The sequence below is a fragment of the Sinocyclocheilus anshuiensis genome, unplaced genomic scaffold, assembly GCF_001515605.1.
Source record: "Sinocyclocheilus anshuiensis isolate Anshui unplaced genomic scaffold, SAMN03320099.WGS_v1.1 scaffold1570, whole genome shotgun sequence".
NCBI lineage: Eukaryota > Metazoa > Chordata > Actinopteri > Cypriniformes > Cyprinidae > Sinocyclocheilus > Sinocyclocheilus anshuiensis.
This window is the reverse complement of record NW_015546153.1, coordinates 496,737-522,701: the sequence shown is the minus strand read 5'-3', so window position 1 is coordinate 522,701 and position 25,965 is coordinate 496,737. Positions and strand designations below refer to the sequence as shown.

The 25,965-nt window shown below is 39.4% G+C and overlaps 3 protein-coding genes across 4 annotated transcripts in view; 2 read left to right on the top strand and 1 right to left on the bottom strand.

Moving 5' to 3' along the window:
* gfm1 (G elongation factor, mitochondrial 1) overlaps window positions 1-19,806 on the top strand; it is a 45,473-nt gene extending 25,667 nt beyond the window's left edge. The window contains exons 6-19 of the mRNA XM_016503295.1: window positions 1,448-1,564; window positions 1,672-1,822; window positions 2,688-2,842; window positions 4,206-4,290; window positions 4,368-4,505; window positions 4,587-4,688; window positions 5,746-5,802; window positions 5,876-6,013; window positions 6,090-6,172; window positions 16,295-16,457; window positions 17,351-17,495; window positions 17,574-17,734; window positions 18,946-18,999; window positions 19,230-19,806. Coding sequence (XP_016358781.1) covers window positions 1,448-1,564; window positions 1,672-1,822; window positions 2,688-2,842; window positions 4,206-4,290; window positions 4,368-4,505; window positions 4,587-4,688; window positions 5,746-5,802; window positions 5,876-6,013; window positions 6,090-6,172; window positions 16,295-16,457; window positions 17,351-17,495; window positions 17,574-17,734; window positions 18,946-18,999; window positions 19,230-19,361 — 1,681 coding nt within the window. The 3' untranslated portion in view covers window positions 19,362-19,806. The remainder of the gene's footprint in view (window positions 1-1,447; window positions 1,565-1,671; window positions 1,823-2,687; window positions 2,843-4,205; window positions 4,291-4,367; window positions 4,506-4,586; window positions 4,689-5,745; window positions 5,803-5,875; window positions 6,014-6,089; window positions 6,173-16,294; window positions 16,458-17,350; window positions 17,496-17,573; window positions 17,735-18,945; window positions 19,000-19,229) is intronic.
* On the bottom strand, window positions 8,439-21,817 carry lxn (latexin). The gene is made up of 7 exons (XM_016503298.1): window positions 21,607-21,817; window positions 15,104-15,256; window positions 14,921-14,989; window positions 11,720-11,900; window positions 11,497-11,633; window positions 8,696-8,758; window positions 8,439-8,614 (listed from the first exon to the last, which is right to left on the bottom strand). Exons 1-7 carry the CDS (start codon window positions 21,694-21,696, stop codon window positions 8,504-8,506), a joined length of 804 nt encoding a protein of 267 aa, XP_016358784.1. The 5' UTR covers window positions 21,697-21,817; the 3' UTR covers window positions 8,439-8,503.
* Window positions 21,818-23,735: 1,918 nt separating this feature from the next.
* mfsd1 (major facilitator superfamily domain containing 1) overlaps window positions 23,736-25,965 on the top strand; it is a 19,909-nt gene continuing 17,679 nt past the window's right edge. For both annotated transcript variants that reach the window (XM_016503296.1, XM_016503297.1), the window contains exons 1-4: window positions 23,736-24,054; window positions 24,277-24,329; window positions 25,029-25,141; window positions 25,283-25,325. In XM_016503296.1, the coding sequence (XP_016358782.1) occupies window positions 23,910-24,054; window positions 24,277-24,329; window positions 25,029-25,141; window positions 25,283-25,325 (354 nt within the window). In that variant the 5' untranslated portion in view covers window positions 23,736-23,909. The remainder of the gene's footprint in view (window positions 24,055-24,276; window positions 24,330-25,028; window positions 25,142-25,282; window positions 25,326-25,965) is intronic.

The window sequence follows — 25,965 nt, the reverse complement described above, 5'->3', positions numbered from 1 at the left end:
ATATTTTTATTTTATATTTATATATTATTAATAGTAATTATAATAATAATAATACATTTTATTTGGTGGTGCCTTTCAAAACACCCAAGGACACCTTAAAAAACAAAATTAGAAAAATGTTGGAATGGTTAAAATTGCAGTCTCAGAGGAATGACGTGTTCGGGGAGGAATATAGGGTAGAAGTAGGTAAGAGAGATATGAAGGGGCTAGGTTATGAAGGGCTTTGAAAGTTAGTGGAAGATATTTTGTAGTTGATCTGGTGGGAAAGAGGAAGGCAGTGGAGCTGAGTAAGGAGAGGTGTGATGTGGTCCGTTGGTCTGGTGCAGGTGATGATCCTAGCTGCTGAATTCTGAATGGATTGAAGGCGATGAAGAAATTTATTTGAGGTGCCAATGAGGAGGGCATTGCAGCAGTCAGTGCGAGAAGCGACCAGAGCATGAATAAGAACCTGTGTATTGTGCTGGGAGAGGGAAGGGCGGAGTCTGGAGATATTGCGAAGGTGAAAGTATGCAATGTGGGTGATATTGTTGATGTGGGGGCCAAAGGAAAGTGCACTATCCATAGTGACGCCGAGACTTTTGACTTGGGAGGAGGTGAGAATCGGAGAGCCATCAACTCGACTGATATGGTGAAGGGATGAGTTTTGGGGAGTGTAGTCTTTGAACCAACCAATGAGGAGAACCTCACTTTTATTTCCATTGAGTTTGAGAAAGTTCTTTGACATCCAGTTGCTGATAGCTTGTAGACTGGAAGTGAGGGCAGAGGGAGGAAGAGAAGTGTTGTGGAAAGGTAAAGTTGTGTATCATCGGCGTAGCAGTGAAAATTGATCCCAAAATAACAGAGAATATTTCCAAGAGGTAATATGTAGATGATAAAAAGCAATGGTCCCAGCACTGAACCCTGAGGAACACCATGAGTGACTGTGGCAATTTTTGATGCCACATTTTTTCCCTGAATGAAATATTTTCTATTGTGTAGATACGACCTGAACCAGACTAGTGCATTAATAGTGATCCCAATGGCAGCCAAACGTTCCAAAAGAATTGAGTGGGAGATGGTGTCAAAGGCTGCGGTAAGGTCGAGTAGGATCAGGATGGATAGAGGGCCGTTGTCAGCTGCAAGTAAGAGGTCGTTTGTGATTTTTGCCAGGGCTGTTTCAGTGCTATGATTCTGGCAAAAACCAGACTGAAAAGGTTCGTAGAGGTTATTGTTATGAAGATGAGCATGAAGTTGAGTTGTAATAGTCCGTTCTAATAGTTTAGTAATGAATGGGAGGTTGGAGATGCGATGGTAATTATTTGGTTCATTAGGATCCGAACCAGGTTTAACAGAAACAGTTTTGAGAGATGTAGGGACAGTGGCAGTAAGTATGGAGGGCAAACAGGTTTTAACCAGAAGAGTAGGGAGTTCTTGGACTTAGAAAATATATATATATGTTTTTTTCTAGGACTAAACTGAATCATAATGCAGCGTTTATCAACATTCCCATCGGACTGGAAGGAAATCTGCGAGGGATCGTTGATCTGATCGAGGAGCGCAGCGTCTTCTTCGAAGGCCCTTTCGGGTAGAGCGTGTGTTTGATGCTTTACTTTCTTTAGCGCTTTATACTTTGAGACGTGCTGTAAATCACACGGTCTCTCATCTCCATGTCTTTGTCGTTTCTCTCTGAAGTCAGAGCATTCGTTTCGATGAGATCCCGGCGGAGATGCGCGCCGAGGCGGCAGACCGCAGACAGGAGCTGGTGGAGTGTGTGGCGAACGCCGATGAGACGCTGGGAGAGATGTTTCTGGAGGAGAACGTTCCCACGGTGGACGACATCAAGGTTTTTCAGATGCTGTTCAATAATCTGAAGCTCTGTTTCAGTCCCTAGTGAGACTGTTTGCTTCCTACATAGACAGCAAGTACATGCAATGTGTAACAAGGACACCGTAGAATAAAGTGATACCAAGCATCCTAATCAAAAATAGACCCTCATAAGTCCATATCTCAAACTATATCTCAATATAGGCAGCAAGACAAATGATACAGTTTAATATTAGACTGAGCTCAAATCAATACATCAAAATGTTTATTAAAAACTAATTCTATTTTTATAGTGACGCACCAAAATGATTTTTTTACCAAACCCCCCAAATTAAAGTTTTTATTTAACCAAAAAACAAAACTGAAATACACTTTATTTAATAATCAATTAATTAATTACCTTTTTTTACTTGTATATGAGTTGTATATGAACATTTAAATTGCCCATAAGGCAGTATCATATCAGCTTTTTTAATGATAAAATTGTTTCTACACCAATTCATTTTTGATTGTTAAAGGAATGCAGTTAAAGTAATAGTTCACGCAGAAATGAAAATTTGCTGTAAATGTGCTCACCCTCAGGCTGTCCGAGATTAGGATGAGTTTGATCAGATCTGGAGAAATGTAGCATTGCATCAGTGTCTCAGCAAGGGATGCTCTGCAGTGAATGGGTGCCGTCAGAATGAGAGTCCAAACAGCTGATAAAAACATCACAATAATCCACAAGTAATCCACAGCACTCCAGTCCATCAGTTAACATCTGGAGAAGACAAAAGCTGAAACAAATGCAATGCTACATTTCTCCAAACCTGATGAAGAAACAAACTCACTCTCACTCTGAGTTTTTTTGATCTATCTGCTGAAGTGTTTCTCCGTGGTTTCAGGCTGCTGTGCGCAGGGCGACTATCCAGCGCGTGTTCACTCCTGTTCTGGTGGGCAGCGCCCTGAAGAATAAAGGAGTTCAGCCGCTGCTGGACGCTGCACTGGAGTATCTGCCGAACCCCACCGAGGTCAAGAACTACGCCATCCTGAACGAGGGGTGAGTTGGCAGTGTTTTTCTGACATGATGTTCAGAAGGAGATGTTTAGCAGAATGTTCACGCTGCTCTTGATCAGACAGTAACTGCAGACAGGGACCACAAGCATACGAGTAGTCCTATGCTTGAAAATGTAATTTCCATGTATTCAAATACGGTCTGTCAGTACGTGTCTCATCAGGTTTAACGTCTCAATCACATGCTCTGTTTGAATAAATATCAGAATGAGTTTTCAGAGCTTGACAGCAGCTGGTTCACAAATCCTTTGTGTTGATTTCTGTGTGAACTACTACAGGGTTTCTGCGGCTCTTGATTTGCCCTTCCACTAATTAAGTCTTAAATCAGAGCAAAAATGTCTTAAACTCATAGTCATGGCATTAAATGTGAACCTCTTCCCCAGTGTTTCTGTCTCGTCTCCCAGTACAAATATCTAAAAATCCTTAATTCAAGATGCATTTACTGGAGATGCAAATTTAGTTATGAAGTCTTGTTTTATGAGAAATTGAACAAATTAATTGAGTTTATGCTTAAAACAAGAACAAATGTGACCCTGGAGCACAAAACCAGTCATAAGTGTCAATTTTGTGAAATTGAGATGTATGCATCATCTGAAGCTGAATAAATCAGCTTTCCATTGATGTATGGTTTGTTAGGATAGGACAATATTTGGCCGAGATACAACTATTTGAAAATCTGGAATCTGAGGGTGCAAAAAAATCTAAATATTGAGAAAATCATCTTTAAAGTTGTCCAAATGAAGTTCTTAGCAATGCATATTACTAATCAAAAATTAAGTTTTGATATATTTACGGTAGGAAATTTACAAAATATCTTCATGGAACATGATCTTTACTTAATATCCTAATGATTTTTGGCATAAAAGAAAAATGGACAATTTTGACCCATACAATGTATTGTTGGCTATTGCTACAAATATACCCCAGCGACTTAAGACTGCTTTTGTGCTGCAGGGACACAGATATCAGGCAGTGGGGAATGAAAACTTGTCTTCCGTTTGAATCAGATTGGCTTTCTCACAGAAAGCAAGACTTCTTATTTTATGTCTTATAAAATTGTCGTTTTGATGAAAGAGTCTTTAGACAGAAATAGGCTACTGAGGAAGAACAGCACTTTATTGCGGTGCAATCAGAAGGTACAGTAAAAGTTATTTCCGTATTCTAGTGTTGGGTTAAGTGCTATTCAAGACATTTTGTAAATGAATGAATAGTAGCAATTTGTATCTTCAAGCTTTGAAGTGTTGCATTTCGAGAGCACATCGTGTTCCTTACGTTTTCTGTACTTGGTCTTAAAAATTTCTTAAGCCTGCACTACTGCGATGGGTCTGAAATCCGTCTCCACGTTTCAGGGCATCTAGTGACGGCTCCAGGATTCTGATGGACCCCACGAGAGACGACACGCATCCCTTCGTCGGCCTGGCCTTCAAGCTGGAGGTGAAGCAGGGTTGTGTGAACCGAAGGAAGGGTTTCTCAGTTCTTTGAGCGGTGTTTGATTAGCGGCGTGTGTGCAGGCGGGGCGTTTCGGGCAGCTGACGTACGTGCGTGTGTATCAGGGCTGTTTGAGGAAGACGGAGTACATCCACAACACCCGCTCGGGGAAGAGGGTGAGGGTCCAGAGACTGGTGCGACTCCACGCCGATCAGATGGAGGTGAGGCGCGTCTGCTGCTGCGCTTCAGGCAGATCTCCCGCCAGCAGAGTCTGAGAGTGAGTGTGTTTCTGTGCTCTTCAGGACGTGGAGGTGGTGTTTGCCGGCGATATCTGCGCTCTGTTCGGCATCGACTGTGCCAGCGGAGACACCTTCACTGCCCACACTAATGCCAACCTCTCCATGGTATGTGATGAAGAGCAGTCACTAAACCTGTCTGGCTCATACTGCACCAACTCAGGTTTTGCATTTTATTTTGCATTGAACAACAGTAACATTGTGAAGCTGTTTTCTATGTGAATCTCTGTTAAACTGTAATGTATTTCTGTGATGCGCAGCTGTATTTTCAGCATCATTACTCCAGTCTTCAGTGTCACATGATCTTCAGAAATCATTCTAATATGCTGATTTGCTGCTCAACAAACATTTCTGATTATTATCAGTTGAACACAGTCGTGCTGCACAATATTTTTGTGGAAACTGTGATACATTTTATTTTTCAGGATTCACAGATGAACAGAAAGTTCTAAAGAACAGCCATTTATTTGAAATAGAAATCTTTTGTGACATTATAAATGTCTAGTTTGATAAGTTTAATGCATTATTAAATACATTTCATACTGGACTCAAACATTTGAGTAGCATATACATAGACTGAAAAGTGAAATTTCTGACCGAGTTAGAATTGTTAGATTTATGATTGATTTAGTATCGATTTTCACAGATTTCGAGCTAAATCTAGAAAAAAAATAAAACACCTCATCAGTCACAGGAAAGATTATAATCTAAGAGACTATGGGCAGTGTCATTTTTGTATCGTTGAGATATTATTATTATAGTTGAATCAGTTTTATATTTTCATTTTTAGTAGTTTAGTCTTTTTTTTTTGTAATGTGTATATCGTTTTTATTCATTTTTATTGCAGTTTGAGTTATTTTAGTTCGTCAAGTGAAACTAAAATGAACGTGAGAAATGTTGCCTAGCAACTGGCTGAAATAAAGTTGATATTTTATTTTTTTTCGAAGTAATTTTTTTTTTTTTTATGGTTTTTAGTTTCAGTTTTAACTGTAATAACCCTGAGTGTGAGAACTCAAATTTTGACCAAATGTGCAGTGAACATCGTGGTAGTTGTTCTGGTGTTGTAATGCTGATTTAAATAATTGCACAGCTCTCTGATTTACTGCATTACAGTGGAAATGTACTATATGTGTGCAGTAATCCTAATGATGATGTGTATTCGCAGGAATCCATTCACATTCCTGATCCTGTGATCTCTATGGCCATAAGAGCCTCCAACAAGGTAGGATCACACGCTCGTTCTCTCACAGCGGACCCTTCAGACACAGACTAATGCAGCGTCTTCTGTCCTCCAGAACGACACAGACAAGTTCTCCAAGGGAATCAATCGCTTCACCAGAGAAGATCCCACGTTTAGAGTCCACTTTGACACGGAGAGTAAAGAGACCATCATCTCGGGCATGGGAGAGCTGCATCTGGAGATCTACTCGCAGGTACTGACCGCATGCATCTGTGTGTCTGTGTAACCACACACGCATCGCATGATAATCTGGAGTCTGTGTGTTACAGAGGATGGAGAGGGAATATAACTGTCCGTGTGTGATGGGCAAACCCAAAGTGGCCTTCAGAGAGACGGTGACCAGCGCTGTGCCGTAAGTCCTGCATTTACACACACGAGGAAAACACTTTCATAGCTGCTGGTCGGATAAAGATCTCATCCTAAACTAAAACCAGAAACATTTGCATTATTTGAAATAAACATTAAAGGTCCACTGAAGTGCCTTGAAAGTGCAGCATTATTATGTGAAGACAGGGTGGGACATATGGAGCAGCTCCGCCCCTTTTTTTTTAAATGGCCAATTGCGTTTCGTTTGTATCACAGCTTGGCCAGAGCCGTCGGTTGAGCTCGGCAAACCAGACTTCATTCACCCCAATGGAAAGCGCACTGTTTGAATCGTTCCCTATCCTCTATATAGTGCACTACGTGTCGTTCAGCATACAGAAAACACTAACAAGTGAGCGATTTCAGCCACAGCTTTATAGTGTCGGGGGCAGGATGCTTCAGATTCTAGACAGCTTCTGATTGGACAGAAGATCTGAAGGGCAGTGTGATGTCATCAAAATCCTTGATCTGTATTGGCAGTAGACCGAAGCTGCGTCCCAAATGACGCACTAGACACTATGCCCTTAAACACTGTGTACTTATGCACTATGTACTCAACCGTATAGTGTATGAATTTTAGTGATTTTGTCATTCATAATCGGAATCTGACAGCCCCTCCTCCTCACGTAATTAAAGCTGCCACAGTTGAGTGCATGAAGCGTTATTTCGGTTAATCAAGTGCATCATCCGGGTTTTTAGTGCGCTTTTTCTTTTTGTAATTTTCAGTGTGAACACACTAATCACTATTTATTAGCGGTGTAACGGCACACAAACATGACGGTTCGATACGTACCTCGGTTTTGATGTCACGGTACAGCAGGGGGAAAACTAAACATAATTGTTTTTTTTATTAAACAGTGGTTTAATGAAAAATCGCTCTTTCTTTAATTAAATTCAGTTATAATTAATATTTTCTTAGGGATAAAAATCTACGCTCTAAACTATAGGGAGCCCTTTTACATTAGGCTACTATAAGGTTACAGTTAACAACAGAGCCCAAACTTAAATTTAATTACTATTTATTTTTAAATAACAAGCAACACTCAACTTTAAAACAATGCATGCATGCATGTAAATTGCACATAATGCAGTTTTTAAATTAACTTCTAAATTAATTACTAAAAATTCTGTTTGTTGTTGAAATACATTCATTTACACAGTGCCTCTCATAACTCGTTTCATAACGGATTTATTTAAACACACATTAAATAATAAGGCATCACTAACAGGTAAAGTAAAATATAATAGTCTAATATTTGGCGAAATGCTCTTCTCTAGACTTCATTTATAGCGCACTAACGAGCTGTGGACACTGATGACTGCCTGAGGGAAATTAAATGCAATGCATTGTATACAAGCTGTTTCACTGACGTCTCTCCGCAGTTGAAACACTGATTGAGCGATTACGAGGCAGATGTTCATTCATGTTTATTTCGCGTTAAAACTACTAGAGGACGAGATGATCACGCTGCCGTTTGAACCGAGGCGTTTATACAGCGATCTGTCACGCCACATCAAAGAGCGCCAACACCTCATTTATTGCTTGAATTTCCTGAGAAACGACATCATTTGAAAGATGAGACTTTGTTTCTTATCAAAAGTAACAAAATAACTGTAGTTTGCAATGAAGTTCCACTCATGCAGTGGTTAAAACAACGCTGTATTTGTTTGGTACACATGCGCACCGAAGCGAAAGACCTGTGTACAGTTACACCGCTACTATTTATACTACTAAACAACTTAGAATAGGGCACAAGTACACACCGTGTAAGTTTTGAATTCTTATATCTTACATCTATTTATTCTAAATGCAAATTTTGTCATTGTTTTGGAGTACACTAGCTTATAGATAACCTTGAGGATAACATATTCATACTAACAGCCAAAAAAAATTCCATTTTGATTTCAGGGGGACTTTTACTGAAATCAAATTATATAAAAAAAATAAAAAAAATTTACAGCTAGTTGCCAAGGCAACATTTTCATTTTATTCAACTTGATGTTCTAAAATACCTAAAACTGAGAAGACATAAAAAAAAAAAAAAATAATAAATACTAAAACTAAATAGAAATATAATTGTTTATATTTAACTAAATTAAAATAGAAAAATAAAATCTAATTCAAAATATTAACACAAACTATATATCAATGATACTAAAATGACCATCGATTTGATTGGGTGAGCAGTGATTTATATAGAGGCAGAATCTGTGAGAATCGTGGGTTTGTCTGTGATGAACACATGCTGCAGCCGCTGTATTGGTCGGTCTTTATTGGTCTGGATGACCGGCACACATTCAGCACAGGGTTAGCACAGGGTTAGTTGGGTGGTTTGGTGGCGTGAGGGCATCTGGGCTGCCACTCGGTCTGCAGGACCCTGACGCCTCTGTCTGGAGACCAGGACGCCAGCAGCTTCCACTGAACGATCTCCTACAGAACACACACACACACACTCCGTCAACACACACACACATCAGTGTCCACAGACGATGAGTAGTGTTTCTGTGTTACCTGCGAGGGGAGGTCATGAAGAAGAACCACAAACTCCAACATCAGCTGCTCCTCGCTCGACTCCTGAAACACACCACAGTGCTCTTCAGCCTCTCGTTTATGATTCATAACCACACGACAGTAATATAGATCACTTATAATCACATAATCACGCTTCGTCTGCTCGTATGAGTACTGCTTTCCACATGTTAGAATAATAGTAAAGCGATAAGCTCTGAAATAACATGATGATGTAGTGATGAAAACATGACACGCAAATGAAAGTCTCTTCTCTCTGAGCTTCTGTTCATGCTGAACATGCATCAAACACCTTCATCAGGTGCATCATGGGATGCTTTCAGACACTAGCGAAGGAGGAACGTGTGAAGATGAGCACTTCATGACAGAAAACTACAAGTTAAGTTACTTGAAAAAACGTGTGTGTGTGTGTGTGTGTGTGTGAATATATTTAGTTTTGATGGTTGCCAAAGCAACATTTCTCATTTTCGTTTAATTTAACTTGATTTACTAAAATAACTAAAACTGAAAAAAAAATTAGCGATGCACCCAAACTAAATTTCTCCACCGAAAGCGGATTATTCAGAATGATATCTGCCGATATTGATAGTTTGGTTTTCTTAAGGAAACAAAATCTCTCCCAACTAATGCGGTGAACTCCACAGGGATCCCTCTCATTTGGTACATTACTATAACATTAGACGTTATAATTAACAACAAAGACCAAACTATTATATTCAACCGCTGTTTATTTTTAGATGTAATAACACTCAAATAAAAATGTTAGTATGCAACTCAATTTTACATAAGTTTTCATACAAAAATTTATTTATTCAAACATATGTATAATTAACAGTAAATAAGCTCCCTCTAGTGTTTTATAGCTAACTAATGTGACATTAAGTGAAATTGTTCACAAGTTGTTTTATTTGACGTCATTCTTTCGGTTGAAACACAGATTCCTCAATTACACAAGACGTTAAGTTGTTCTGTGTCTTTCAACACCTTCTGCTGTTCTGTCACGTTTATTTTGTGCTATAACTTGTATTAAAGACTCTTGCTTGAACTGAAGCTGCTATAGTGATCTGACACGCTACATTTAAGAGCATCAAAACGGAATTTATTGTTTGAATTTTGCGATAAAATGGACAGGATTTGTGAGCTGAGGCTTTGTTTCTACAAAAAAAAACGGAAAAAGCTCTTTGCGATTATTGGATGGGAGGCGGCTACAGATAATGTACGGTGAAGGGAAAAAACACGGATCTGGCAACCCTGACTCGAACTACAGGTGATTCATAGCGTCAAACCAGTTAACGCTATTTTTTTTAAAAGTGAGATTAAATAAAATATTATTTTCGCATTAACTTCGACAGCCCTAAATTCTACAAAAGAGAGATTGTAACACTTTACAATTTGTTAACTTTATTTAATGCATTAACTAACATTAATGAGAAATACATTTGTTACAGTATTTATTAATCTTTGTTAATGTTAGTTAATAAAAATACAACTGTTCATTGTTAGTCCATGTTAGCTCAGGACCATTAAATAACATTAATACTTATTAAACTTTTCATTTTAATAATGTATTTTTCAGAAGTATTTTTCATTGTTAGTTTATGTAAACGAATGTAGTTAACTAATGTTAACAATCAGAACCTTATTTATAAAGTGTTACCGATATTTTCCTCCGACATGAGTTGCAGTCCGACACGTTTTCTGCCGTTTTGATTGACAGTGATTATATAGGCATTTTAAAAACTAATAAAAATGACAGAAACATGCAACAAAATGACTAAAACTTTACCTGAAGTTACTAATTCTAAATATAGCATCTCAAAAATACTAAAATAATGATGCTGCTTCTTCACCAGCCACTAAAAAACCTAATTTAAGAAATGTGTGTGTAGACACAATTAGGGCTGTCAAAAAAAATTCGAATTTCGAATATTCGTCGAATTAAAAAAAAACAAAAACTTTGCATTCGAATTTAAGGTCTGCGTCAGCCGTCAGGCAGCTTATCAGTGGTGCACGAGATGCGATGACGATGTATGTGTCAGTGAATTTGTTAGTCTATCCAGTTGAACCCACTAGATGCGGCGCTGCTACGTTGTTCATTCATTTATTGCGGAAAACGAGAGCATCAGTGTGGAGAAGATGTTGTTTACGTCAAAACTGAAACCAAGCCGTTCACACAGAATGCATATTTATCACATTTTCTAGAGGGACATCTATCACCGTTACACTTGCGTCTCGCACAAGAGAGCCGCATGTTTAGAAATTAATGTAAGTTCAACTTTTAAAAAACATGTCTCAAGACGTTATGGCGGTTTTCCCCATCCCACTGTATCTCATGTTTTAAATGAAGTAGCCTACTCTTTGTGATTGGTTTTCGGTCCTTTGTATTAAACTATACATACATGCATGGTGCTGGGTTTTTTTTCTAATTGTTTAAGCAACTTTATTAATTATATATGGTTTATAAACATTATTTTAAACATTATACACTTTTTTGCAAAGATAGTCGTGTTATTTTATTACGCTTTGAAGAAACGTGCATAATATTTTGCTCGATGCGCCCTCTTGTGGCCTCAGGAGAGAAGCCAAAAGCTTTTTCCCCCTAACTGAAATTATGCCTTTTAAATTAGAATATAATTCGAATTTTGATAATATTTAAGTAGAAAATTCTAATGTAGTTTTTCAGTCATTTTGACAGCCCTAGACACAATTAATAAAGATCATTCATGTGTCCAAACCTTCACTTTTTTTGACGTTTTGAGCAGCGGGGGGGTGTTTGCACTGACCTGCTGGGTGACGCTGGCCACCTGAGCCATGTTGAACTCTGTGTTCTCACTGGACTCTCTGAGCATGATGAAGGACGCGGCCACATGAGCCAAACGCCAGAACGTCTGCATCTCCTCACTCATGTTACCGTAGCTGTCTGCAAGCAGGGCAGAGAGAGAGGCTGTTGCAGTGCATTGTGGGACTGTCGTGTCAGATGTAGGTTAGTTTAGGTGTTGGTCACACCTGGTATGTCGCGCGCAGAGACGGCGCTGTCAGGTGTGATGTGTTTCTGGTAGAAAGCCTCCTGCTCCTGCGCTGTGCGGTTGATCTGCTGCAGAGCCTCACAGCGCAGCTTCACGTCAGGAGCACTGTGCCGCTCCGTCCGGGGGAACAACACGTCCGCTGAGCACCGCAGCGCTGGGCCCTGACACACAACAAGCACCACTCGACATATTACTGACCGAAAGCTCGGCGCCGGAAGATTTATAATGTTACAGTAGATTTCTGTTTCAAATAAATGCTGCATCACAGAAATAAATTACAGTTTAACAGATATTCACATAGAAAGCAGCTGATTTACATTGTAATAATATTTCACAATATTACTGACTTATCAAAAAATACAAATACTGGCGAGCAGAAGCGACTGCTTTAAAAAATATTAAAATAATCTTACAGACCCTAAACTTTTGTGTACCAAGAGAGCTAAATGACCCTACAGCGGTTCTCTATCAGCTCGAAAAGATGCACATCTGAAGGTGCAAAAGGTCAAATTAAAGCTCATATTTAGGAATGTAAATATGCATAATCGGACAATAAACACTTAATGCATTGACATTAAGGAATGTAATAATATAGTTAAGTAATTTAATGTAATATAATGAAATAATAGCACCTAGTGAGCAAGACGCACACTCTTTCTGGCATTCATATTTCTGAGCAAAGTAGGTTCATTATCGTTTTCTTCTCCAAATGCTACATATCAAATATATATTTTGGAATATTTGGAGAATATTCACCTTCTGAATGCGTCTACTGCGATTAAAATATTTGAGGCTCTTCAGGTTGCTCAAAAAGACTGAAACAAGCCATTTTAAATCATAAAGTTGCACTACAAATAATCCTTATCCGTTAGTTTGACTGAATGAGCTTGACATTTGCTGCCATGCGCTATTTTTTTCCGTCAGGAAATTAATGTAACACTGTATCACAAGAATATCTGTATTTTCAGGAATGTTTCTAAAGTTGGGAAAAGTACATTATGTTAAAATGATGAGAAGCACTTAGTTAATGACGGAATATTTTCGATTAATGCAACACACGTATGTTACAAAACAGACTTGCATATATTACTACCGTAATATTTAACGCGTCTGTAGTATTGCTGAAAGACTCATCTGAGCTTTTATTGATGGTCTGCTGATAGTAATTAGCTCATATGTTTAAGAGTGAGGAAAATAATATCAGTTCATGTACAGAGCAAATGTTTAAACAGATTTATTGACAGTATGGCAAGCCATTTCAACATTTAATCCTTAAAACATTAGTATTTATTTTTTAGCTACTAGTTTCTATTCCATTAAGTACTAGTACTTATTAATTAGCTACTACTGCTTATTATTTAGCTACTAGTAACTTTTTAAAGATACTAGTACTTATTTCAGTAGTGACTAGTAACTATTCTACTGTTACTAGAAACACATTTCCAATTTTTGTCATCGACTTCTATGGGGATCTGCCATTCAGATGTCAACTATTCACTTCTGAACAGTATGTATTCCAATAGTGACTGGTATCTTTTTAAATATTACTAGTAAGTATCATTAGATACTAGTATGTATTTATTAAATATTATTACTTGTCAATTGATATTAGTGCCTATTTAATATATATTAGTAGTTATTCATTAAGACACTGGTACTTAATTATTATACACTAGTATCTTTTGTAATCGTTACTAGTAACAAATCTTATTATAATAGTCAGAACTGCTTTTTTTACTTGTCTTATGTTATGACTAGTCATATATATTATTAGGGATGCACGATATTGGATTTTTGCCGATATGCTGATATTTTTCAACTAATTTTGGCCAACAGCCGATACCGATATATTTCCTTTTGTTTGAAAAAACAACACCAAGTCTCTCCTGTACAGAGATTATAAATTATTTTTCCTTTTGGTTAGTTTTTAACAAAAACTTACTTTTGAGAATTAAATAAACAATTAATTTCTTTTATAATGAGAATACATTGAAAGCTTTGAAAATAACTATAAAGCAACTATAAATCAATGCTTAACATTTTATTTGAATAATTAACGTTTGTAGATGGTCTAAAGCAAAAGAGTTGTACACATTCTGAAAATCTTTTAGAGCTCCTTGTATTTAAGTTTTCATAATCGGTTTGAAAAAAAAAAACATATTACACATTAATGAATAAATCATTGCTGATGTGATCTTATCGCTGTCACACCCTGAGCACATGTGAGTTATTCATCTTATCGGCAAGGCATATCGGCATACTTTTTCATATCGGGCCAAAGCCGATATTTGCATTTTAAGCCATTATCGGCCAATCCCGATAACGTTCCGATAATATCGTGCATCCCTAATATATATATGCTAGTCATTATTGTTATACATACTAGTCAGGACTGAATATTTGATATCTGAAATAGAAGTCAATGGAAAAATGCATGGTAACACTTTAGTTTAAGGTCCAATTCTCACTATTAACTAGTTGCTTGTTAACAAGCATATTACTAGCATATTGGCTGTTTATCAGTACTTATAAAGCACATATTAATGTCTTATTCTGCATGATCTCTTAATCCTAAACACCATATCTAAACTTAACAACTACCTTACTAACTATTAATAAGCAGCACATTAGGAGTTTACAGAGGCAAATGCCATGGTTAACAGTTAGTTAATAGTAAGAACTGGTCCCCAAACTAAAGCATGACCAAAATTGGAAATGTGTTACCAGTAACAGCAGAATAGTTACTAGTCACTACTGAAATAAGTACTAGTATCTTTTTAATAGGTACTAGTATCCAATTAATAACTTAGTATTAATAATAAATACCACTATCTAATGAATAAGTAGTAGTAGCTTTTAAAAAAATACTAGTACCTAAATAATAAGCACAAGTACCTTAATAATAAGCACTAGTAGCTAATGAACAAGTACTAGTACATAATAGAATAGATACTAGTAGCTGAAAAATTAGTACTAGTATAGATACTAGTTAGTTTTAAGGATTAAATGCTAAAATGGCTTGCCATGAATGCTGTTTAAGCATGTTTTTAGTATCAGTACTGGGTGCTCAATAAACTAGAGCTCTGCAGTGGTAACTGGTCAGCTGGTTAGGCAGGAGTGAGTCAGTGGTTAGTGGTTTCAGAGCAGGTTAGTAATGGATAAGAGCAGAAGTGAAGCGTACCGCACTGCCACTGGCCCAGTCAGTCACTGAGAAATCCAGCTTGTACTTCCTGCCTCCTGCTTCCACATCCTGTCAACACAAGGGTTAGCAAACACTGTGATCCAAGTACACACTTCACAGGTCTGGTCTTGCCTCAGATGTGGTGTCTCAGAGTCATGAGAGCGAGCTGAATGAGTGCCTCACCTCCGCACTGGCCTTGTGCACCTGCTGCAGTCCGAACACCCTGAAGGGCGAGCCGTGGTGTGTGTTCAGGTAATGCAGGGCCACCTGAGCCGCCCGCCGCGCCGGGTAGTGTGTGGGCTCCAGATCTCCAGTGCTGGCCATGTCCTCCGCCGTCTGAGAGTCAGAGCAGAAACAAACACCTGAGAGAGTGTGTGGGGCGCGGCGCTGGACTCTGACCCTTTATCACCGACTGTTGCGTAACAACTCGTGTAAAGAACATGTGATCACTGTCAAAATGAAGGAGGCGATGAAGAAATGTTCAGCTGAACAAACAAAAGATGAAGAAATGTAGGGATCTTCAGCTGAAGCTGCCTGTAACAGTTACTGCCACAGTCACCGAGATGAGAGGCTTTCACTTCCTGTTTTGTGCAATAGCCCCGCCCCCTCTTAAAGAGACACTGCAGCTAGATTAAAACAGCTGACTGCTGAAACACTACACAGTTTGTGATGCATTTAGGGATGGATTATGAAGCTAAAAATGACTCATATCTGTAGTTACTGAAGGTCAATCAGAGGAACCGTCATTGCAACCAAACTGATTTGCCACATTCATAATGTTTAATGCAAAAAGTAAAATACTGTACAATCTATTTAAACCGAACCAAGGCTTTTTTCATCTTTATCTATTGGTTTGTCTGTCTATCTATCTATCCATCAATACATAATACATTTTTAATTAATTAGTAAACTGTTATTTTTAAATATATCTTCACTGAAATACTTTAAGGCGATAGTTCACCCAAAAATCACAGTTCTCTCATCATTTTCTCTCCCTAATGCTGTTCCAAACCGGTATGAGTTTCTTTCTTCTGTTGAACACAAAAGAAGATATTTTGAAGAATGTTGGTTCCAAACAGTTGATGAACCCCATTGACTTCCATAGTATTTTTTTTTTTCCAAACTATGGAAGTCAGTGGCTAATGGCAACTGTTTGGTTACCAACATTCTTCAAATTATTTTCATTTTTGGGTGAACTATCCCTTTAAATCCTGTAAAATCCCATGCAGTGATTTCTGTGAACATTTTTGAGTGATGATGGAAATGCAGTGTGTCTGTGTGCACTGTATATATATATATCTTACCAACCAAAGACTATTGAATCGATAGTGAATATTTGATGTGTATAGTCCAGCACTAATTGTTATGCTGCAGGTTTGACTTCACTCATAAGAAGCAGTCTGGAGGCTCGGGTCAGTACGGTAAAGTCATTGGTGTCCTGGAGCCGCTGGACCCCGAGAATTACACAAAGCTGGAGTTCAGCGACGAGACCGTCGGGACCAACATCCCCAAACAGTTCGTGCCGGCTGTGGAGAAGGTGAGCTGCCCACATCTCACGAAGAACCATTCAACATCCACACTAGCTCTCATAATCAGGAGATCTCAGGACTTCAGATCTGGAGAAATGTAGCATTGCATCAGTGTCTCAGCAATGGATGCTCTGCAGTGAATGGGTGCCGTCAGAATGAGAGTCCAAACAGCTGATAAAAACATCACAATAATCCACAAGTAATCCACAGCACTCCAGTCCATCAGTTAACATCTGGAGAAGACAAAAGCTGAAACATCCATCAAGACGTTTTTAACTCAAATACCATTGAGTCTATAATCCATAATAACTCTTCCTCCAGTGAAGAAGTGTTCTGCTGTTGTCTCTCACATCAAAATCCAGCCACATATGTGTTTAGAGCTGTTTAAACGCTGCTTGATCTGTGCAGATTTCTCTCCTGATTCACACCAGAACACTTTTTACTGGAGGAAGAGTTATTATGGATTATGGACTCAATGGTATTTGAGTTAAAAACGTCTTAATGCTGGATTAGTTTCAGCTTTTGTCTTCTCCAGATGTTAACTGATGGACTGGAGTGCTGTGGATTATTGTGATGTTTTTATCAGCTGTTTGGACTCTCATTCTGACGGCACCCATTCACTGCAGAGCATCCATTGCTGAGACACTGATGCAGTGCTACATTTCTACAAACCTGATGAAGAAACACACTCATCCTGATCTCGGACAGCCTGAGGGTATATTCCTTAAAAACTAAAATACAGAAATGATGACTTTCAAAATGTTACTGTCTCTCAGCCTCATTCCAACCTGGTTTCTTCTGTGGAGCGCAGAAGATCGGGCTTGATGATTTCTGGCTGATCTATGGCTTTAGGTTGAGTGTTTCTATCACGGGTGAAGTGTGTGTGGTGTTCCGTCCTCAGGGTTTCAGGGAAGCGTGTGAGAAGGGTCCTCTGACGGGACACAAGATATCTGGAGTGCGTTTCGTCCTGGAGGACGGAGCTCATCACATGGTGGACTCTAACGAGATCTCCTTCATCCGGGCTGGAGAGGGCGCTGTAAAACAGGGTATGATGAGCAGATCATTCACTCTCTCTCACTGACATCCGATCAGAGCTTCACGTGAGTGTCCCGTGTCTTCTTCAGCCATTGAGAAGTCCAGCATGGTGATTCTGGAGCCGGTGATGTCTGTGGAGATCGTGGCCCCTAATGAGTTCCAGGGGGCCGTTATTGCAGGGGTCAACCGTCGTCACGGGGTCATCACGGGACAGGACGGGGCAGAGGGCTATTTCACTCTCTACGCTGATGTGAGTCACTTCAATCACACTGACTGATCAGACAGACACTGATCACAAACGGGTCCATCTCACCTCTCAAGTCTGCATCAGCCCAAAATCAAAGATACAAATTATATCATTATAAAGCGGAGAGTTCCGGTGCTTGATTCTGATTGGCTGAGCCGCGTTCGAAGCTGTTGTAAATTACTCTACAAAGTAACACACACCTTTGTTTACGTTTGTGTGTTGCTCGGCGACCACTTTGTTGCAACCACAACTGTTCAAACATCAAACAAACAGATGCAAAGACTAGATCCATGGAAACTATTCATTTTTTATCTTTCCAGCTTATGGTTTTAAACACATACGAGCTGGCGTGAACTCGAGTGTGCGAGGCGGTGTCGGCAATCTCCATTTATTAGCTTGTCTAGCTGTGCAAAAACAGTTCATCAATAAACTAGTATTTGTTTTTAAATTATTTGAAATGTATTAACGTACTAATAAATCCTCATTTGTAGCGCAGTTGTTTTGACTTGCTTTGTCAGATGTGAACTGAAGTCTCACACAGACACAAGTCATATTTTTTTACAAGAAAACTGAATGTAAAACCATAATACATATAGAATACATTGAAATAAATTAGGTTAATATTAGAAGAGGGTTACCAACGGGTATGTTTAGGGGTTGGTGTGGACAATAATTAAATGTATGCAATTAAACAACTCAATAATTACTTAAAAATAATCATGCAAATGAAGAATTATAAAGCAAGTGCTATAAAAGAGTATAAACTGCTAATACATCCATTCATGCAAAAACTATAGGGTCCTGAAACTGCAGCCTCCTACTCATCTCCAGAGCCAAAATATCTCAATATTTCACTGACCGTAAAGCAAAAAATGATGTATTATATTTTAAATTATGAAATATTCATACTATAGTATTATTATTATTATTGTTTTGTTTACAGTTAGAGAATATTGCAAATAGCATAAATTAATGAATAAATAAAACCCTCAAAACCAAAACATCCAGATGCATTGTACAGTAGTAATGTGTGTGTATAGTACATATCCAGCATACAGTATAAACAAGTTAACAATGACTCAGATTTCAGATCTTGTGTTTATTGAGATGAGATCTGCTACTGTGTTCTGTTGTTCAAGTTCTGCAGTTCTGTGATTATGATCATATTGGCGTAATGGACAACTAATCTGTCGACCTGGTGTTTTCTGGGCTAGATCCCGTTGAACGACATGTTCGGATACTCGACCGAGCTGCGCTCCTGCACGGAGGTAAAATGTGAACGTGAAATCAAAATACTCTCTCTCATGTGTTCCTGGTCTTATTGTGAACGATTCATCTGTGAATATTATTCTGAGAGAAAACAAAACAACAACTGCCTTCGTAATCTCTCTTTAAATTGCAGTAGTTCTTTGTGAAATGAGCGATCAGTATCATGAACTAAACCAGGTCCTGATGGTTGTGACCGGTGTTTCATGTTGATGTGTGTGTGTGTGTTCAGGGTAAAGGCGAGTACACCATGGACTACAGCAGATATCAGCCCTGTCTGCCCTCTGTACAAGAAGAGCTCGTCAACAAACACTTGGAGGCCACGGGACAGCTGCCCGCCAAGAAGAGCAAGTGGAAAAACTGATGCACTGCACACAGTTCAGATCTGTCGAGGACACCGCGGATTTTAAATTCTGCAGAGATCGGCTTTGGTCATGCACTGTAAATGTATTTGTACAGCGAATGTTTGCAAATGTAGTAAAATCATGATCTGTTTAAACTTGTCCCGTGTGCTATACTTCACGCCTAACCCGAGCAGAAAACAGCTGAAGAAATCTGCATTGAAGGAGCAACCTGAAGCTTATCTACTGTAGACAGCAGGGAGTTTTCCAGAAACCGGGGAAGTAAACGGATAACATAACTTTTGTTCCTAATCCTGAGTTTAATCCTAACTTTCAGGGTGTGCAAGTAATCATCGTCAGCAGCTGATTGTGTGAACATGAGCTGCTCTGGAGTCAGTTTTCCTCAAAGGTTTTCAACAGGTCTGACAGATTCACACATTATTATAATAGCTCATTTTGGAATTTTAAAGCACCGTTATAACATGAAGCAATGTTAATTATAAAGTGGATAGTTCCAGGATAGTTCCAGTGCTTGATTCTGATTGGCTGAGCCGAAGCTGTTGTAAATTACTTTCAACAGGTCTGACAGATTCACACATTATTATAATAGCTCATTTTGGAATTTGAAAGCACCGTTATAACATGAAGCAATGTTAATTATAAAGTGGATAGTTCCGGTGCTTGATTCTGATTGGCTGAGCCGAAGCTGTTGTAAATGACTCTACAAAGTAACACACCTTTGTTTACGTCCGTGTGTTGCTCGGCAACCACTTTGTAGCAACCACAACTGTTTCTGAGGAGCTACATTGTTTGGTGGAAGAATACTGTTAAATACTAATAAACCGTCGATGTGCTAGTGATATGCATGCTAATAAGCAACTAGTTAATTGTGAGAATTGGTCCCTAAAATAAAGTGATACCGTTAATTTTTTATCCGATATGAAGACGTGTGCATAATCCACAGTGGAAACACATTTACCGAATAAATTCCTAACTCTTTTGGTGTACGGTTTTTCCCATACTATATGAATTGGTGGGTCAAAATGTTATTGACAACGAAACAATCAAATTAAATGGCGTCTGGCAGTTGCAGCTGGTGGTCAGTTTGTGTGTAAATGTATGTTTTTGACCAACCTTTTTCACTTTTGATGTCATTACTAGTGAGAAATTAGTATTGTAGTAATTCAATCTTTTAGTTATCAATCACCAAAGTGCTCTCTATTTTGCTGTACATCATTAGATCATTATTCTGTGTCAGAAGTCTGTCTGAAATTAGTTTTGTGAGGAACCTTAGTGCTCAAATGCTGTCACTTAGCAACACCTAACAACCACCCAAAAGAACATGGAAGCCACTTAGCAACACCCTAGCAACTACCAAAAGAATGTGGTAGCCAATTAGCAACACCCACACCCTAACAACCACCAAAAGAATGTGGTAGCCAATTAGCAACACCCACACCCTAACAACGACCCAAAAGAACGTGGTAGCCAATTAGAAACACCCACACCCTAACAACCACCAAAAGAATGTGGTAGCCACTTAGCAACACCCTAGCAACTACCAAAAGAACATGGTAGCCAATTAGCAACACCCACACCCTAACAACCACCAAAAGAATGTGGTAGCCACTTAGCAACACCCTAGCAACTACCAAAAGAACATGGTAGCCAATTAGCAACACCCACACCCTAACAACGACCCAAAAGAACATGGTAGCCACTTAGCAACACCCTAACAACCACCAAAAGAATGTGGTAGCCACTTAGCAACACCCACACCCTAACAACGACCCAAAAGAACGTGGTAGCCACTTAGCAACTACCAAAAGAACATGGTAGCCAATTAGCAACACCCACACCCTAACAACGACCCAAAAGAACGTGGTAGCCACTTAGCAACTACCAAAAGAACATGGTAGCCAATTAGCAACACCCACACCCTAACAACGACCCAAAAGAACGTGGTAGCCACTTAGCAACTACCAAAAGAACATGGTAGCCAATTAGCAACACCCACACCCTAACAACGACCCAAAAGAACGTGGTAGCCACTTAGCAACTACCAAAAGAACATGGTAGCCAATTAGCAACACCCACACCCTAACAACGACCCAAAAGAACGTGGTAGCCACTTAGCAACACCTTAGCAACCACTCAAACAGCACATGGTAAACCTCAGCGAACCCAGTCACCCGCTATTGTGAGTTCTGCACAAGGAAATGTGTAGCTGGCGTTCACAGAGTCTGACTTCAGCACAGCACGCGTTACCTCAGGCTGCGGAGGCTCCTGAGACGCGGGGGGAGCCGGACTGAGCTCGACCACAGAGAGAAGCAGCCAGACTGAGCAGAAGGTCTTCATGATCCGCTCCGGAGAAGATCTCAGTCCTGTGCTGTTGTTTATACTGCGGAGCGCTGTTGCGTAACACGAGCGTGAGCTGACGCTTCCCAGATGAGCGTCAGCATCTGAACAAACCAGACCGAGTCCCCAGCTCACACACTTCGGCTTTATGTAGATCAATCCGCGGATAGCATGACATCTGTGCTGCTGTTTTCCCTCCGTGATTATGTCACTAAGCATCTGGCTTCTGTTAGTAAGAATGTATTGTATCAAGTTTATAAAACCCAAAAGAAAAGTTGATTTTGAGGGAATACTACTGCAACAATTCATCATCTATACACCTACAGCATCAGTCTCCTGCTTATTGTATTGTATCATTTGGGTGGCACATCAAGCCGGTGTGCAGGCAGCAAACATTTCTTGCGATTTCTGTTAATTGTGTAAACGAATAATTCTGTTTTGAGTTTAATTTTAATATTAGTTTGAATTCAAATTAAAGGGTGGATTTCAGGAACAAAAATTTAATAAAACTTTAAAACCGGTCCAAAAAATACAACATTTGTAACGTAATATATCCCCAAACAGCTGTCAATATCAAACTAAAATATTATATTGAATTTAAGTTTTGTTTTTTAATCACTGCTTGTAAACTACATTGGCACAATCATCAGAGATGGACCCGTCAGAAGTAGTTATTTGTGTAAATGCAATGCAAAACTAGTTATTTCTACGTTTTTAGCACAATTTAAAGTCGTACTTCTTTACTTTCAGTCAAGTACTGTATGTTTTTGACCAGATACTTGTACTTTTTAAATGTACATGTTTACTGGGTATCTGCATCTTCACTAAAGCATTGCTGCATGAAATGAAATGCAGTGCTTGTTTGTGAGTAACTTTGGGCCTCTGGTTCCAGAAGCGTGTTCTGCTTGAGGCCTCACACTTTCTCACGAAACATGATGCATTCTGCAGCACTTCTGCTTTCCACCACCATTAGTAAGGCGGGGAAGTCTTGTATTATTCCTTAATCAGCAGAAAACCCCACAAACACATGATTCCTGCCTTCATCGGAGCCAGATTATGCATAGTACATGCATGACATTCCTGATTTGAAAGTTATGGCCAGAGATCCAGATGCTTTCTGACATCTGTGAGTGTCTTACTGCATCCAAACAGTCTTTGCACGTTGTAAACGTTATGCATTTTCAATACTTAAGTCTTCTTTGAAACTTTGGACATTTGGCTGCTTTGCTTATTTCGATGAGTGATACACACTGATACTGATACACGTGTTTTTCAGCGCAACAGTCGCTGTTTTAAAGCAGCACTACGTAACTATGTAACGCTCTAGCGGTTAATAAACAGAGCTGCACACATCGCGCGGAAGAACATTCCGACCGGATCTACTTCTCTAAGTTTATGTCTCTGGCGATTCACGCAGGTATGTGTTACTCCGCAGCGGTGACCAGCCTACAATAGTCCGAATATAAGTACTTATTATAAGTGTACTGTAGTGATTCGGAATAAGACAAAAACGCGGTTTGGAAGATGAAATCATGATGTACTCGCTCATTATATACATTTTGCAAATGTTGAACACAGAAAAAGTTACATAGTGCTGCTTTAATGTCTTTCTCATTCGTATTACCTTACAGCAGAGCCAGTGGAGCGAATCAAACACACAGTCGACTCTCTCTCGTACAGCGCTGATAAACCCTATATTCAACCGGTTCGTCTTAAAAGGGCCTCTTTCTCCCACAATTAGCTTGGAAAGTTTCGATTCATTCTAGCGAATCGGTTCGTCCTAAACGACTCGCTCTCTCACATTTAGCTTTAGAAAGATTCATTCCAGAGAATCGGTTCGTCCTAAACGACTCGCTCTCTCACATTTAGCTTTAGAAAGATTCATTCCAGAGAATCGGTTCGTCCTAAACGACTCGCTCTCTCACATTTAGCTTTAAAAAGATCCATTCCAGCGAATCGGTTCTCTGATTAATTCTAATGAATCACTTGGTTATAAATGAACCGATTACAAACAGATGCACTGATTCGAGTCAGTTCTTCAGTGTGTTTAATTTGAACAATTTAAGCAGGATTCTAGTTTTTAAGCTGTTTATGTAAATGTATCTGTTCGGTTTTGATGTTGCCACCCTAAATAGGATGTTCACCCCCCCGACTCTTGAACGTGACTCTCTGGATCACGTGACTCGCGGCAGAGCTGTCACGTGACTGTGAGCATGGCAGCGCGAGAGGAGTATGAGGGTCTGCTGGGTGAAGATGAGGAGGATGAAGGTGTGTCGCGGCACCTGAGCCCGCTGTGTGACCCGACTCACCTGCTGCACCGGATCCTGGTTCTGCTCTTCATGTGCTTCCTGGGCTTCGGTAAGAGTCACGAGACCAGCAGGATCACTGCACTCACAGCATCTCACTGATTCATATCCATATAACATTCTGTTCACATCACAGAGCAAATCAAAAAGCTGTTACCATGTTTTTGTGAGTTTAGGCTCAGTGGTGTCAGATTGCATGTGAAAGTGAAACTCACCGTGTTAACTTACCATTCTGCTCTTTTTTTTTATTTGACTTTATTTTCATTTTTTTCAGGCAGTTACTTTTGTTATGACAACCCCGCCGCTCTTCAGACTCAAGTCATACAGGTGTGTGTGCATGCAGGTGCAGTCTGCTCAAGCCTGTCCTTACATTAGTTTACTGCTGAACATATGCTCTGTGACCATGCATCATGTTTTGTTCTTGATGGTGATTGTCACAAATGAACACAACTTTTATGAACTGTACACAGGGGCGGACTAAGTGATTTGGGGGCCCTAAGCAAATGTCAGGTTTAACTATGCGCTCTCTCTCTCTCTCTCTCTCATACTTTATTTACATCTCCACAACTATTAAGTAAATAAGTAGTCAACCTGATGCTGTTCTAAAGCCATATTAGGCTTATTTTTATTAATTTTTTTCGGATCACAAAAGAAGAAATGCTTGCACTTGTCCATTTAATGAATTGTAACCTTCTTCAATCTTTTTACAAAAAGGATTCAAATGTCGTAAAAGTATCCCATGCAACTCGTTCCATATTCCAAGTGTTCTTAAGGCATATTTTAGGCCGGGTTTGCCAAGACACAAACTGAAAATGATGCATATTATTAAGCAAAAATTTCCAGTCATCACATTCGTGCATGTATTATGAGAGCGCAGCAGTTCACGCATAGGAAAAGCACACAAGCGAGTCATTTTGAAACATCAAGACAAATAAAATCTTGACATGAAACTCGATGCATTCTTCTCTGAGGCTCTGAGACGGTGTGGTTTGATTGGCTCACTGCGTGTGTCTCTGTGTGTCTCAGGACATGAGTCTGAACACGGCCTCCTTCATGCAGCTGTACGCCTGGTACTCATGGCCTAATGTTGTGCTGTGCTTCCTCGGAGGCTTTCTGTTGGACCGGGTCTTTGGCATCAGGTGGGTCCAGATCAGCTGCACTGCTGTGGGATGTGTGTTCACGTCACTGGGCTGACCGTATAATGCGCTTCCACTGTCTGGAATCTTGTACAGCACGTGCTTGCTTTAGTAAAGAGTAACACGTTCTTTCCTTCTTTCTAGGCTGGGGACGATCATCTTCGCATTGTTTGTGGTAATAGGGCAGGTGGGTTATCACACGCATGCATTATGTCTGCTAACAGTGTCACAATCAGTGCTATGGAAGCTTGGAAGGATTTCTGACTTTTTTCTCAACCTTTTGTATTTTATAAATGAGATATAAACTAGCAATTGATAGTTTTTTTTTAGTCACGTGACCGGCTCGGCGGGCAAAACATCCACAGAACTGCAGCACAAGCCTGTGACCTTTCCATCTGTTCCAGTCCACAAATATTTAGATCAGCTCTCAAAAGAATAAAACAAAGATATGTGAACAGAATGCAAGCTTTGGCCATTTACAGTACATATAAAGCACCCGCCGCAGTATTTCAATCCCTCAAAACAGCGTGACATTCTAAAACGTTTACTGTGAAAACACTTAAAGTGCCTTTAAAACAGTGATATTAAAAGATCAAATTCAGTACACTATTGATGATGCATGCTTTATACAAGCAAGCAAATGAGCTCGGAGAATGGTGAAGTGTTATGGGAAAATATTTCATATTAAAGTGAAAATTAGGCTGTGTTTTACTCGCCCCCGAGTCATCCTAGGTGTATATGACTTTCTTCTTTCAGACGAATCCAGTTGGAGTTATATTAAAAATTGTCTTTGATCTTTCAAGCTCTATCGTTGCACTCAGCGGGTG

Excerpts from the sequence above, each read along its gene's own strand:
- lxn (XM_016503298.1), bottom strand. The coding sequence starts at position 21,696 with ATGAAGACCTTCTGCTCAGTCTGGCTGCTTCTCTCTGTGGTCGAGCTC. Across the intron at positions 15,257-21,606 it reads AGGAGCCTCCGCAGCCTGAG|ACGGCGGAGGACATGGCCAG; the intron begins GTAACGCGTGCT and ends TCTGACTCTCAG. Across the intron at positions 14,990-15,103 it reads TGCACAAGGCCAGTGCGGAG|GATGTGGAAGCAGGAGGCAG; the intron begins GTGAGGCACTCA and ends TTGTGTTGACAG.